The sequence below is a fragment of the Callorhinus ursinus genome, unplaced genomic scaffold (genome assembly GCF_003265705.2).
Source record: "Callorhinus ursinus isolate GAN/ISIS: 27379988/994484 unplaced genomic scaffold, GSC_fseal_2.0 scaffold13, whole genome shotgun sequence".
Classification (NCBI taxonomy): domain Eukaryota; kingdom Metazoa; phylum Chordata; class Mammalia; order Carnivora; family Otariidae; genus Callorhinus; species Callorhinus ursinus.
In genome coordinates this window covers 14,208,306-14,221,901 of record NW_027397075.1, presented here as the reverse complement: position 1 = coordinate 14,221,901, position 13,596 = coordinate 14,208,306, and the positions used below count along the sequence as shown (strand labels likewise).

At 59.0% G+C, this 13,596-nt stretch overlaps 1 protein-coding gene, 1 long non-coding RNA gene and 1 other non-coding gene across 8 annotated transcripts; 1 reads left to right on the top strand and 2 right to left on the bottom strand.

Moving 5' to 3' along the window:
* Nucleotides 1-444: 444 nt before the first annotated feature.
* LOC141373990 (uncharacterized) lies at nucleotides 445-13,476 on the bottom strand. The gene is made up of 4 exons (XR_012380484.1): nucleotides 13,156-13,476; nucleotides 12,818-12,933; nucleotides 1,934-2,025; nucleotides 445-1,151 (listed from the first exon to the last, which is right to left on the bottom strand). It is a non-coding gene; the product is annotated as an uncharacterized lncRNA (long non-coding RNA).
* RAB26 (RAB26, member RAS oncogene family) lies at nucleotides 6,415-12,357 on the top strand. Of its 6 annotated transcripts, none has more exons than XM_025877243.2 (9): nucleotides 6,415-6,727; nucleotides 7,788-7,898; nucleotides 10,283-10,324; nucleotides 10,410-10,476; nucleotides 10,627-10,679; nucleotides 10,996-11,061; nucleotides 11,162-11,218; nucleotides 11,319-11,395; nucleotides 11,502-12,357. In XM_025877243.2, exons 1-9 carry the CDS (start codon nucleotides 6,536-6,538, stop codon nucleotides 11,602-11,604), a joined length of 768 nt encoding a protein of 255 aa, XP_025733028.1. In that variant the 5' UTR covers nucleotides 6,415-6,535; the 3' UTR covers nucleotides 11,605-12,357. The 6 variants fall into 6 exon arrangements, with proteins under 6 accessions (XP_025733028.1, XP_073755767.1, XP_073755768.1 ...); XM_073899666.1 differs by having other exon boundaries at nucleotides 10,214-10,324; XM_073899667.1 differs by having other exon boundaries at nucleotides 10,214-10,324; nucleotides 11,309-11,395.
* LOC112828238 (small nucleolar RNA SNORD60) lies at nucleotides 13,033-13,115 on the bottom strand. The gene has a single exon (XR_003209442.1). It is a non-coding gene; the product is annotated as a small nucleolar RNA SNORD60 (small nucleolar RNA).
* Nucleotides 13,477-13,596: the final 120 nt, after the last annotated feature.

The window sequence follows — 13,596 nt, the reverse complement described above, 5'->3', positions numbered from 1 at the left end:
AAGCAGACTCCCCGCTGAGCAGGGAGCCCGATTCGGGACTCGATCCCGGGACTCCAGGATCATGACCTGAGCCGAAGGCAGTCGCTTAACCAACTGAGCCACCCAGGCACCCTCAAAAGCTATTTTTAATATTTAAGGCTACTAAGATTATGGGGCGCCTGGGTGGCCCGGTCCATTAAGCGTCTGACTCTTGATTTCAGCTCAGGTCTCAATCTCAGGGTTGTGAGTTCAAGCCCGACATTGAAAAAACAAACAACAACAAAAAAAACCCAAAAGATTTTTTAAAAGAGCCTGCTGGCAAATGTCACTGAGAGATAAAAATAAAATACGAACCGTTACGATTAAGAACATAGGTTTATTCACAGAAATAGAATTAAAAATTACAAAAGAAAATTACATGCAATTGTTTTAAACTTTTGACATCTAGATAGGATCATTATGTGTTAGAACAAGACAAACTATTAAAACTGACTTGGGCAGAAGTAAAAACCCCAAATAGACCAATCATAAAGGAAGAAATTGAAAACATATCAGACCCATGCCAGGAAAAGACACTTCACCCAGATCTGATTTGGGGAAAATCTTATCAAATGTGCAAAGATCAGGTAATTGTGATGTTATATACATATGTTAATGCATATGTATGCATAAAGCAACGTATTTAGTATAGCATAATTTGAACATCTAAACAAACTGGATAAAGACAGCACAGGAAAAGGAATCCATCGTCCAGTGATTTTTAGGTTTGTCTCAGCCAAGAACCTTTATTTCAGACAAAATCCCAAAACGCACAACTTGAATGGTGATGAGGAAGCTGAACAGTGGCTCCCAGACAGATCCAGCTCCTCATCTCCAGAATCTGTGAATGTGACCTTGCCCGGCAAGACACCTTGCAGGTGTGATTCATTTAAGGGTCTTGAGGGGTTATCCTGGATGATCCAGCAGGGCCCTAAATGTAATCACAAGTGTCCCTATAAGGGGAGATTTGAACGGCAGACACAAAGGCCAGTGATTCGGGAAAGGCAAGTTGGAAGGATGTGGCCAAGGAAAGCTGGAGGCCACCAGAAGCTGAAGAGGCAAGGATTCTTCCCAGAAGGAGCCAGACTTGCTTCCGCCCCAGAAGCCTCATTGCGCACCGTGGCCTCCCGAGTCTACGTAAGAGAACACATTTGGGCTGTTCTGCGGTGACACCATGTTTGTGGTAGATATTTGTCACGGGAGACTCATACATATGGTCACCACTACCAACCCTAATAACGGTTACCCCCGGGAGGGACAGGGTCAAGGAACAAGGACTTTTATTCTTGCCTTTACCTTTTGTGTTGTTGACAAGCCCCCCAAAATCATATATCACTTTCATAACCAAGAAAAAAAGGAGAGAGGATGCAAGCAGAGCACTTGGCCCCGGGGAAGGAGCAGCCAGGGCTGGGACTTCAGCGGTTGTCATAGTTACCGGGGCGTCCCTTTTATGCCTTTACACGTGTGCCTCCCCTGCAAAGCTGCCCGGAGAGCCTGGAGCCAGGAGGCGGCTGGGCTGCTCTGTGCTCCTCCGGCCAGAGGTCTTGCCCACCCGGGCCTCACTGCAGAGCAGCGCCACCCACCCCTGCCCCGGGCGGGCTCTCCGGCAGGCACATTTTGCATCCTGAGACCACCAGGAGCACTCGGGTGTGAGTGTCTGAGCTGCCGTGGGAAGGAAAGCCCGAGGGCAGATCTTGTGGGCACATGTGCAAGAAAACAACCCACTGCCCCAGCCCTCACACAATAGTCCCTTCCCCACGGAGGCAGGGGTGGACGGCCACCCCTTACCACCTGCCCAGGAGGGCCTCAGTGCTGCAAAGGTGAGTGCGTGGCAGGTGGGGTGTGTCCTGGCAGGAGAAGGACACTCGGTGTGGCCCCTGTGCACCTGGGCGTGGGGTAGAGGGGGCGAGCACACCTCTGACATCAGCTGTTTCCTGGGGTGACTCTTTCTTCTCTCTCCTGGGTGGAGGTCCAATTCCAAGCTGCGGCGGTTCCTCTCTGCGGTCTCTATAGCAACATTCACGTGGATTTCATAGAACATAAGGTGTTGGAGCTGGAAGGGACCTCAGAGATCAGCTCCTCCCACCCCCTCGTTTCAGGGAGAGGGGAGCGGGTCTAGAGACACCACACTCCCGGGGTCCCCCAGCACACCCAGGATCCAGTGTGGGACCTCTGCCTGCTGGCACATTCCTGGCCAGGGTCCTTCCCCTGAGATCACAGACAGCTGAATTCCCTAGGACTGATGTATGAGAGGTACTCTGGGGTCACAAGGCTTGGGAGCTTCACCCCCCCCTTACTAACAGACCCCTGAAGTCCAGCCTAGCCCCATCCTGCTCGGTCACAGACCTCTCCATTCAGTGCTTCGTGGAGGCAGGCTGGGTGCTGTCCTCAGGAGGCCTAGAGGCTGGGGCTGAGGCCAGGCAGCCCCCAAAGGAACCAATGGAGAGCAAATGTCAGTGTCCACATGAGTGGAGCAAGAATCGGGGGTGGGATCCAAAAGTAATGATGTAATGTATGGTGATTAACATAACAATAAAAATTATAAAAAAAAAAGAATCGGGGGTGGGAGGTGCCAGGGAAGGCTACCTGCCTGTGGGGGAGGGGGGCGCTCCAAGCAGAGCCCGGAAGGTCAAGAAGACTCTCACCCCTGCCTGAGCCCACCTGGCTTGAACACCATGGCCCTGTAGGTGAGTAGGATGTGGGGGTAAAGCTGGCCCGCTTGGAAAGTGGGGCTCCAGAGAGAGACAGCCTCAGGCCATAGATCCTAAAGGGTTGTTGTGTCTGGGACTCATGGCACACGTCACTCTAGGACCAAGGGGCCAGGCCCCCAGAAGGGCAAGTCAGAAGGCAGCGTACAGAACCTGGGGTTGCCAGGCCTGTGAAGGTACCTGGAATGGGGGCCACCAGAGGGGGCTGGGGTGAGGATCCAGAGTGACACAGGAAGAGATGTGGGGTTGCTCCAGCTCTTTGCCGAGATATGGGTACATGTAGATCTCTGCCTGTCCAGCGGAGCCAGACCTAAGCCAGGAGGGTTGAGGGCTGTGGGCACCCCTCCCTCCCGCTGCACTCTAGCTCAGCCTGACAATCCAGGCATCTCAGGGCCAGCCACAGCCACCCTCCTGACCTTTCCCACCAAACTGGCCCTTTTCCTGCCCCTTGCGGGCAGCCTGGTCTAGTTATCTATTGCTGTATAAACAAAAAATGCCCCCAGTGCTCCTGAATCTGCAGTTTGGGCTGGGCTCAGTGCGGACAGCTATTTGTACTCTGCGTGGAACCCACCAGGACCAGAGCACCAATAGCCAGGATGACTTCCTGGGTGGCAAGTGGGTTCCTCTCCACCTGGGATTCCTCACAAGGCTATTTGGGTTTTCTCACAGTATGGCAGCCCGGTTCCAAGAACGAGTGTTCCAGGAGACAGGAAGTAGGGGTTGCCCGTCTGTAGGGTCTGGGTCCAGAAATGCACACAGGGCCCCTTCTGCCATATGTATTGGTCAGAGCAATCACAGAGCTGGAGGTCGGGGACAGAGGCCTTCCTGCCCGATTGGGAGAGGCAGCAAAGAACTTGCTGTTCATAATGGACCTCAACACTCCACTGTCTCTGCCCCAGGGGCTCTCTCTTTGCTTCACCCCCAGGCCTACAGATTCTGTATTTCTGGGAGGTCTCCTCTGTCCCTATTCCCTCCCCCCTGGTTACTGCCACCCCTTCAACTCACATTCCTGTCTACAGGCTGCACCATGCTCCCACCTCCTACACCCCCTGTAGCAGTATCCTCTGCTGCTCTGCTCAGGAACCATGCATGGCTGCCTACTTCTCACTGAACAACTTCCAAGCTCCTAGGCTAAACATTCAAATTCACTTTAGAATGTAGCCCCCTCCTGTCTTACCACCTGGATTTCCTCCAAGCAACCGGATCACACTTTGGCCTCTTCTGCTCAAAATGCCCACCTACAGGCACTCTGAGCTTGTACGTATTCATTCCCTCTATCTAGCAAGTCTCTCTGTCTCCTCTCCTGTTGGACTCCTGTTCAACATTCAGAGTCTGGAGCAAATGCCCCTCCCCCACAAAGCCCGGCTCTCGCTATTTGATTATTATTAGCCTTGCCTCACTGCACGTTGCGACATAGTCTGCCTTATCCTTGTTAGCAATGATGTGTCCTCCTGAAGTGGGGCCCATTCCTAACTCATATTTCTTTCACCGACTTAGTAAGTTTATTGAGGCCCGCAGCCAGCTGCCAGGGATATGGCAGTGACCAAGACAAGCTGCTTCCTGTACCCAGAGAACTTACATTCCCGAGAGTGAGACAGATGGCAAACAGAGGAACCAAGGGACATAATGATCAAAGATTAGGAGGACAGCTGGAAGGCAAGCGGCAAGAAGAATGTATGATCTGGGGACCTAGAACTCTCTCCTTTTGAAAGAAATCAGAGACCTGGGTTTTTACATATATTCTCCTAATTTTAAAGGTTTCAAGCTCAAGTATTTCTCCTCTGCTGCTTTCAGCTTTCCTCCCCTCCTGGCTCCCCACTCTCTCTTCCTGGTTCCCCCATTAGCACTAGCCCCCACCCTGGACTCAGCTTACCTAGAGCCCCCACCCCTAGGGGACACAAACTCCTTTCTGGTTTCCCTCGGGCAACAGCTGACAGGAGGAAATAGGGAGCCCTTTGCCTGGGACCCTGGGGCCAGTGGGCATGGGCTGAGAGCCTGGGCCAGCCACCCTGAAATTGGCCTCGTGGAGCATAGGACCCCTGGAGTCCCCAGGGCCCCAGCAGTGGGAGCTCAACACCCCCACCCCAAGCCCCTTAATCCACACATCTGGGCATTGCGCAGGAAGAAGCAGGGGTCCCGAGGAGCGAGACAAGAAAGGAGGCCAAGGGGCCCTCAGAGGGCTTCCTCAGGTTTGTCCCCCAGCTCTGATAGGGCCTTGAGGGACGGGTCTCCCGAGGACTCCTGGACCAGCACTGCCATGGGACAGTTTATGTTCTCTGGAGTCAGAGTTCCCAGGTACAAATCCTGGCTCTGTCACTTTCTAGCCTGGTGACCTTGGACAGCTCTTGTCCCCTCTCTGGGCCTCAGTTTTCCTACCTGATCACTGGGGATCCTAGCACCACCCACCTCACAGGATAGTTTCGAGGATGCTTATGACTGCCACACAAGGACACTCAACACAAGGCAGCTTCCCACAGCCTCTCCCATGCAGGGCCCTGCCAGAGCCTCTTGGGGCATCCCTGTGTTTTCCCAGACCGCTGAGCCCTAGAGGCAGCTTCTGTCCGTTATCATTATTTGGGCTCTGGGAACTGGGAGCAGGGAGGGCTCTGGCCTCCGAAGGCGCTAGGGTCTATGTGACAGCTATCACATCCTGGGGGACGGCCAGGCCATGCCTCCACTGCCACAGGAGTAAGGAGCAGAGGCTGATCCCAGAAGCACTGCGTTTCTTTCTACACTCGCTGCCCCCAAGCCCCAGCTGAGGGGCCTCTTGGCTCACCACTCCCGGGGTCCCATGATCATCTCAGCCTTATGCTCAAACCCCAGAGAATCCTGGGGGGAGACAGACAGTCCAGGGGGAGGTGTCAGGCTCTGGAGACTGGTCTGCCAGGGACTAGCATGGGGTTGGGACAGTCAGCACTGGGCCTCCTTGGGGCCAGAACCTGGCACCAGAAGGCCAAGGGGCTAGCCACCTCCTTCTCCGGGACCCCTGAGGGCAGAGCCCCAGGGGAGGGGCCACTCAGAGGGCTTGCTGCAGCTGTAACTCCGATTTCCCTTTACCCAAGGATCCTGGAGCTTCAGCCCAGCGGGCAGAAGCTGCGGGGGAGAGGGCCCTGCCGCTCTCAAGTGCTAGCTTGTCCTGCCGCTGGTAACCAGCTGTCAGCTGAGCCCTGAGTGCCCCGAGCGCCCGGATTTGTTTGCCTGCCCTAAGGGGAGGGGGGCACAGCAGGCCAGGTGGCATCTCTGGCTGAGAAGGGACAGAAACCCAGGGTGTCCAACCCATGCAGTCCCACTGCCTCAGCGCCCCCTTCTCGGGGCACTCTCCACCCCCCCCCCCCCCGTCCCAGGCCCGGAGGCCATCTCGCGAGGGTCACTGGGCAAGGGGCAGTGCAGCAGGGAGGGGTGTTGTACAGCGCGCGGGGAAGCGACAGGCCCACCGCCCCACGGAGGTGGCCACGGAGCGGGGTCGCGGGGCCTGGGGCAGGGCAGGAGATCCCCGCACCCGGCAGAGCGCGCCCAGCTCGCGCACCTAGGGCAGTGCCCGGGCCTCGTGACCCCGCCCCCGGGCGGCCGGCTCATTTGCATGCCCACGCCCCAGCGCGGCCATTGGCTGCGGCGGCGGGAGGCCGGGCCTGAGTGGCTGCCGGCTGTGGGGCGCGGGGGCGGGGCGGCGGGGAGCGGGGCGCCGGGGATGCGGCCGCCGCCGCTACAGCGGGACGGGGTCGGGTCCGCGTCGCGCTCCGCGAGCGCGGGGAGCAGGGCGGCCCGGGGCGCGGCGGCTGCAGCGGGAGCTCCCTGAGCGCCCGCCCGCCATGTCCAGAAAGAAGACCCCCAAGAGCAAGGGGGCCAGCGCGCCCGCTGCCTCCGTGCTGCCCGCCGCCAACGGGTCCCGGCCGGCGCGCCCTGGGATTGCGCGCCCTGGCCCCCAGGTGCGGCCCAACGGGCCCCCGCAGCTGGGCAGGCCCTCGCTTGGCAGCGGCGACTTCTACGATGTCACCTTCAAGGTGAGCCGGCCCCCCACCCCATGCAAGCGCAGCAGGTGGCGCTCGGCCCGAGCCGAGCGGGGAGGGGTCCGGGAGTGGACGGAGGGCCCGGCGGACCCTGGGCGGGAAGCCCGCCCGAGCGGCACCCTGAGGCTGGCACGGCGGGCACCGCGCATCGCATACACACACAGCTGTCAGACCCGGATTTCAGATACCCAACAGCTGGCAAGGCTTGCCCCCTAACGCCCCAGCTGGCAGGGCCGGACAAGGGGTCCCGAACCTGGCAGGTGCTCCGTCCCCGCTCCCTAATGGTCCCGCGCCCACCCGGGCCCCAGTCTCACCATTTCCCATATGCTGCCTTCCCTCACCCCCAGGGTCTGTGGGTCTCCTCTTTTTGGGGGGGAAGGGGGAGACTAAGAAGAGGTTTACCAGTTGGGTGGGGAACACTGGGGCCTCCTTCAGGCCTAGGCAGAAGCCTGTGGATTGTGGAGGGGTTGTTCCAACTGTGGGTTTTGGAGCCTTTGACAGCAGGCTGGGGGAGGGGTGGACGAGGGGGAGGCCTGATTGCCTCCTCCCGGTCCCCAGACCTGACCTAGGCCTTCTCAGGCCAAGATTTGACCTCATGTGGCAAATTCCTCCAGAATCTTACTGGGATTAGAAGAAGCCCCCTGGCACAGAGACTCCCACAGGCCTCCCGGAAGGTCTCCAGCCACCAACCTCCAGAGTCCACTCCCCACTAAGCCCCAAGTGCTCCCCTTTCAGATCAGGCATGGTGTCCAGGGTCTGGGGGTGGGGTTAGGTAGGGCCCTGGATGGAGGCAGCTGCCTCCACTCCCCATTAAGTGAGATGGGCCACTGTTCAGGAGAAAGGGGACCGGACCTTCTGGAGGTGGAAGCTGGAGGTCCAGCCGGCAGGGACCGTAGTTATCCTGTCTTGCCCAGGTCCTGCTGAACCTGCAGGCCTGGGACAGTTCGTCCACTCCTGACCAGGCCAGCCCAGGGAAGACCAGACACCCCTCTGGGTGGGCCAGCACCTCGGTCCCCTCTGTCCCTAACACCTCGGACCCTCCTGTTCGCCCCAGGTCATGCTGGTGGGGGACTCGGGCGTGGGGAAGACCTGCCTGCTCGTGCGCTTCAAGGATGGGGCCTTCCTGGCAGGGACCTTCATCTCCACTGTGGGCATCGACTTCCGGGTGAGAGGGGAGGCTGATGTCCTCAGCACTAAGCTGACCCAGCCATGCCCTGGGCCCCCCGCACCAGCTCACGGAGTTCTCACAACACCCCTGGGCAGCTGGCTCCCCATTAGCCCTGGACACCTCCTTTCTGGACCACCTGGCACTCAGGGTCAGGGTGGTCGAGGGGGTATGCCTTAAAGACCAAAATGCCCAACTCCTGACACCCTAAGGATCCTGGAGACAGGTGATGGCTGCATGTGACTGAAGCAGGGGTAGCACTCCTATGCCTGGGGCTGTATTCTGTGCCTCAGGGTGGGTGGGCCGGGTGCCCCAGGGGGTGGCCATCAGAGGGAACTCAAGGCCCATGTTCCCTTGGGAGGCTAACATCACTGCCCCATGGTACACAGGTGCCAGGCAGCCTGCCGAAGACCTAAGAGAGAAGTGGCTGTGGCATACACCCTCTCTGGGAGCTGGGGGGGGGGGTGTCCCTGCCCTTGGGTGAGGGAGCTCACAGTAAATGCTCCCACCTGGCTGTTCCCCTCTGCCAGAGCCCCCTCCCACATTGCCCCCAACAGGAGGGCTGTGTCCCTGGGGTTTTGGGGCGGGGGGAGTGCACCTGATTTGGGGGCTCCCCACACCCCCCTGGCACCCTAATAGCCTGTGGGGTTAGCAGGGAATGATGAGGGCCACAGCAGCCACACCCCCACCTCTACCCACCAGTCTAAATTCTGAGTGCCTTGCCAAGGCGCTGGTGTGTTCTAGACAAATCCCAAATTTGCATTTTTCTCACCCTTTAATTAGACCCAGTTGGCGGGAGGCTGGGAGGGAGGCCCATTCTGGGAACGGGAAAGGGGGCTCCCTCCAGGCTAGGGAGCCATTATTTACCCTGCTTGGGGGTCCAGGTCCCCTCAAGTCTTCTGAGATGAAGTAAGTGTTCAGGTGCCAGAAAAGGACAGTTTAGGCCCTGGACAGGTGGTCTTTTGCCTGTTTTGGCCCCACCTTCCCTTCTCACCTCCCTCTTGGCTCTGGGGCAGGTGGCAAGGGAGGTGAGGCCGCTCGGTTCACACCCCTGTTCAAGGGTGCCAGTGAAGGCGGGGTGTCCTCTCCAGCCTCCTCTCAGCCTGGCAGATGGCTGTACCATTGGTTCCTGGGAGACCCAGAAGCACCCTGACAGCAGGAGCTTGGGGAAGAGGGAGGCGGTGTGGTCCCAGCTGCCAGGGCCTGAGGCTACCAGGCCCCCAACCCCCACCCCAGCAGATGGGAGCCGTGGGGTTGGGCCCCTCCCTGCCACTAGTCCTGAGCGGGGAGGGCCTGCCAGGTGACCATTACCAGCAAACAGTCAATGAGCACCCACTGTGTACCAGGCCGAATTCAGGGTCTGTGGTTACTGCACTGGGTCCGGTCCTCAGGGAGCTGTTGTCCCAGCAGGAAGAAGGAAGGCTTTTAAATTGGAGCAAGCATTTCGCTCTCACTCTGGGCCAGATACAGTTCTCAGTGCTTTGCACGTAGTAGCTCATAAAGCCATTGCAGCAGCCATGTAATGGGCACCCTGGTTATCTCCCTTTGTGGATGGGGAAACTGAGGCACAGAATGTTAGTAATGGGCCTGGGGTTACACCACGATAACTTCACAGAAGTCACACGGGTGGCTCTGGGCAAGAGGAGCATCACGTGTAGAGCTGTGAGGAGCTGATGGCCCGTCAGAGGGGCTGGGGCAGGGCCTCCACGGTCTGCGAGGGTACAGGGAGAGATGTGCATGGTGAACCTGAGTTGGCAAGGAGGTGCAGGGAAGCTGACTAGGGTTAGGCGCCAGGGGGAGGCAGGGCGGCAGGTCTGGGCTGGAGAGGTGCTGGGGCAGGGCAGGGAGGAGGAGGGAGGGCTGGAGCAACAGGACTCGGTGACTGACTGGGCCGGGTGGTGGCAAAGGGCCTTTGAGGGCAGTGGGGCTGTGTGCCAGGCCTCCCAGGTGGGCAGAGAAAGAGCACACATGGCCCAGAACTGGACACAGCTGCCCTTGGAGGGCAGCAACCTGCAAGTCCATGAGGATGGCCATCTGAGTGGGAGAGGGGCCTGGGCATCATCACCAGGTGGGGCTCACCAGGGGGAGGTGCAGGAGGCACGGGGGTGGGGAGAGCTGGGTGCATCCCAGGACTTGGGTTTGAGGTGAAAGGTCACCTGCAGGTACAGGGAGGCGAAGTGGTCAGACGAGGAGAACCAGGAGGTGGGCATCGGGGACAGAACCCAGCCAGCTGAGGGGCAGACAGGGTAAGAGTGAATTTGGGGGCGTGCCAGGGGCCCGCACAAGCTCAGGCTCGGTCCTGGCCTGCATTGCAGGAGCCCCCCACTAGGGGGCAGCACTGTCCTAGCCGCTGGGCTCAGTGGAGCTGGCTGGTTGTCTTTCAGAACAAAGTTCTGGATGTGGATGGCATGAAGGTGAAGCTGCAGGTGAGAGGTGGGGGCGGGGGGGGGCGGGGGAGGTGAGGGGAAGGGACTGGCAGCCCTGACTCCCGGGCTGTGCCTGTCGCTGCAGATCTGGGACACGGCTGGCCAGGAGCGGTTCCGCAGCGTCACCCACGCTTACTACCGCGACGCCCATGGTGAGCTTGTGGGCGCAGGACGCCAGCCCCAGGAAGCGGAGGCTGCGCTCTGTGGGTGCCCTGGGAGTGAGCATGGCAGGCAGCCTGGAGGCTGTGCTGCACGAGGGTGTGGGCGCCAGGAAGCTGTCCTCACTGGCTCTCTGCCCCCAGCGCTGCTGCTGCTCTATGATGTCACCAACAAGGCGTCCTTTGACAATATCCAGGTCAGTGGTTTCCTTCCTGGTGGTGGGACAGGCCATGGGGTGTTAGGGCCCCAGAGGTCGGAGGACCCCACGGAGGACAGCAGGGAAGGGCGGCCCCTCTGGTGGCTCAGGTTGCCTGTGAGCTGGATGGGGTCTGGGGACCTTCCAGCTCGGTCCAACACCTTGCATAAGGTACTCCACCTGGCACGGGGACCACTATTTCTGGGGCCCTCCAGTTAGCCAGAGCCACACAGGCCGTCTGTGCCGTGTGGCCTGGAGGGACAAGGGGTGCGCAGGAGTGCCAGCCTCTAGGCTGGTCTCAGCTTCTCCCCTACAGGCCTGGCTGACCGAGATCCAGGAGTATGCCCAGCATGACGTGGTGCTTATGCTGCTGGGGAACAAGGTGAGCGAGCGCCCCAGCCCCCCTTCTCTTCCCTGGCTCTACAGAGGGGCGAGGGAGCGGGCAAGCCCTGGGCCAGCTCTCACCAAGAACCCTGTGCCAGGTGGACTCTGCCCAGGAGCGTGCGGTCAAGCGGGAGGATGGGGAGAAGCTGGCCAAGGTGAGCCAGGGTAGGGTGGGTGGCCAGGGGTGTCCCTGGGGTTGTGGGACTCGGGCTATCCCCACCAGGCTGCCACCTGGCTGCCACCAGCTGTTTGCAGGAGTACGGGCTGCCCTTCATGGAGACCAGCGCCAAGACAGGCCTCAACGTGGACTTGGCCTTCACAGCCATTGCAAAGTAAGTCCTGGCAGTCACCAGGAAGACCCCCACCCCCAGACCTGGAGTCTGAATCTCCTTGCTGGGGTAGAAGCCACTCTGTTCCATGGTCACCCCTGCCCCACAGGGAGTTGAAGCAGCGCTCCACGAAGGCCCCCAGTGAACCCCGCTTCAGGCTGCACGACTATGTCAAGAGGGAGGGCCGAGGAGCCTCCTGCTGCACACCCTGAACCTGGGAGGGCCCTGCAAGGCCGGACAGAGGCTTTACAGGGACTCCCGGATTTAGTCACCCCGAAGTCAATCCCAGGGTGTCCGATCCTGGAACTCCCAGATGGAGCCTTGCCTTTCCCACAACTTCAGGCCCAACAGGCTTCAAGGAGCCAGTGGGTCTGCACCCCCCCTTCACCTGCTGCTGCCTGAGGGCCTTGACAGAAAAGCAAGGGTCTTCAGTACAGGAGGGAGCACCCCACGATGTACAGCCCACGGGGGGCGCTCTGCTGCCCCCTCCTGGACACGCCCAGCTTGGAAGCTGGGCCGCAGTACCAGCAGCACATGTACAGTGCCTGACCCCTTAAGAGAAAACCATGTCTTCACCTGCACACGCTGCCCAGGCAGGGAAAGGCAGGACTCCTGCCCGTGCCTGGGACCTAGGACTTCACTGCAAACCATACCATGCATTTGTGCCCCAAGGATCAGAGACACCCGCTCCCAGCTCACACGCTAGGAGACTCTGGTTCCAGCATCAACAGGGTATTCCTTTCATGCTACCTTGGAGGATGCCAAGGTTGTGGCTTTGTAAGAGACGAACAGCATGTGGGAAATCACAGAAATGTCAGGGAAACTGGAACTGCCAGCCCCACCGAGGCCTGTGCTTAGTGAGGTCAAGCCAGGGGGCTGGTAGTACACTCTACGTACTCAAATCTTGAAGTCCGTCTTTAGATTAAGAGCCTTTGTTTTCAGTCCTAGTGAATAAAGTTGTGTTTTCTGGACTGCCTCTCTTTTCTGTTCAAAGAAATCCCCCTTTGGACCCCTCGGCAAAGTACGGATCATCTTTAACACTCAGAGGGTGGCACCCGCCCCCCGTGCTGTAACTAGGCTGCTTGGAACCCCAGTGGTGTCTAGGGAGCACGGGGGAGCCTAGGTGATTCATGTCCACTCCTCCCACAAGACACAATGGAATAAAAAACAGTGCTCCATGGCCCGCTAGTGAAGAATTAAAGAGTTCCTGACCTACCCAAGGCACAGGCCAAAAACCCCCAGTATTTTTGGCCTTATAGGGAAATATGAAGAAGGCAGTTCCAACAGTGGGGAAGTCACTGTACGAACATCCATCTTCCTCTGCAGTGTCCCAAGACTACCCGGGGATGAGCCAGTGCTCCCGTGGGGTCCTATGGGATGCAGTCACGCGTGAAAAGAAAGACACCTGCGTTCCAATCAACTCACCACTTTTGCTTTATTGCTCAGCGCTTCCCAGACAAACACGGGCTCCCGCCTTACCACCAGGCCTCCGGGCTGACGTCGACTCACGTTCACGGCCTCTGGCCGGGTCACCCACCGCCCTGGAAGGCAGACAGCACCACAATGTAGACAGAAGCCCACTCCCATTTCGGGCAATATGGTTTCGCACCCAGCCGCCCCCGTCACGGGGGCGCACGTTGAAGCCTCAGTCTTGCAAAATAATCAGACTGCATGAGCAGTTTTCATACGAGGTGTCAGAAATAAAAGCAACTCATCACAGGCTCGAAGCTGCCTAGGGGAGAGGAGGCCCAGCCCAGCCTTACCTGCCGGGAGATGGGAGGTCTGGAGGTTCGGACTTCTCCGACCGAACGGGGGTTGGGGGTGGGGAGAGCGGAGCAAAAAACGTGAACAACACCGAGGCGGAAGAGGACCAGGACGGCCTGCAGACTTGGGGGATCCCCTCAAACCCACTTGGGGCCCACTGCGCCCATGACCTTGGCGTATGGCACCAGCAAAAGCAAAAACCCCAGACTCGCACTCGATTCCAAAAGAATGAACGGCGCGAGGCTCAAGCTTTTATAGAAACTGCCCTTCCACTGCGATTGGGCCATCCTGACGGAAGTACCCGCTCCCCTTTCCCGGACCCGACCCGCAAAGCTTCTCCTTTTCGCAACGGGCCATCGAACGTCACCCTGAGCGACAGCGGCACATAACCAATCAGACTCCGACCTGCAACATAGAGTGATTCTAAAGCTGCCAATCCC

Coding starts and splice junctions, on each gene's coding strand:
- RAB26 (XM_073899666.1), top strand. CDS start 6,536: ATGTCCAGAAAGAAGACCCCCAAGAGCAAGGGGGCCAGCGCGCCCGCT. Junction 6,728..7,787: donor TCTACGATGTCACCTTCAAG/GTGAGCCGGCCC, acceptor TGTTCGCCCCAG/GTCATGCTGGTGGGGGACTC. Junction 11,219..11,318: donor ATGGGGAGAAGCTGGCCAAG/GTGAGCCAGGGT, acceptor AGCTGTTTGCAG/GAGTACGGGCTGCCCTTCAT.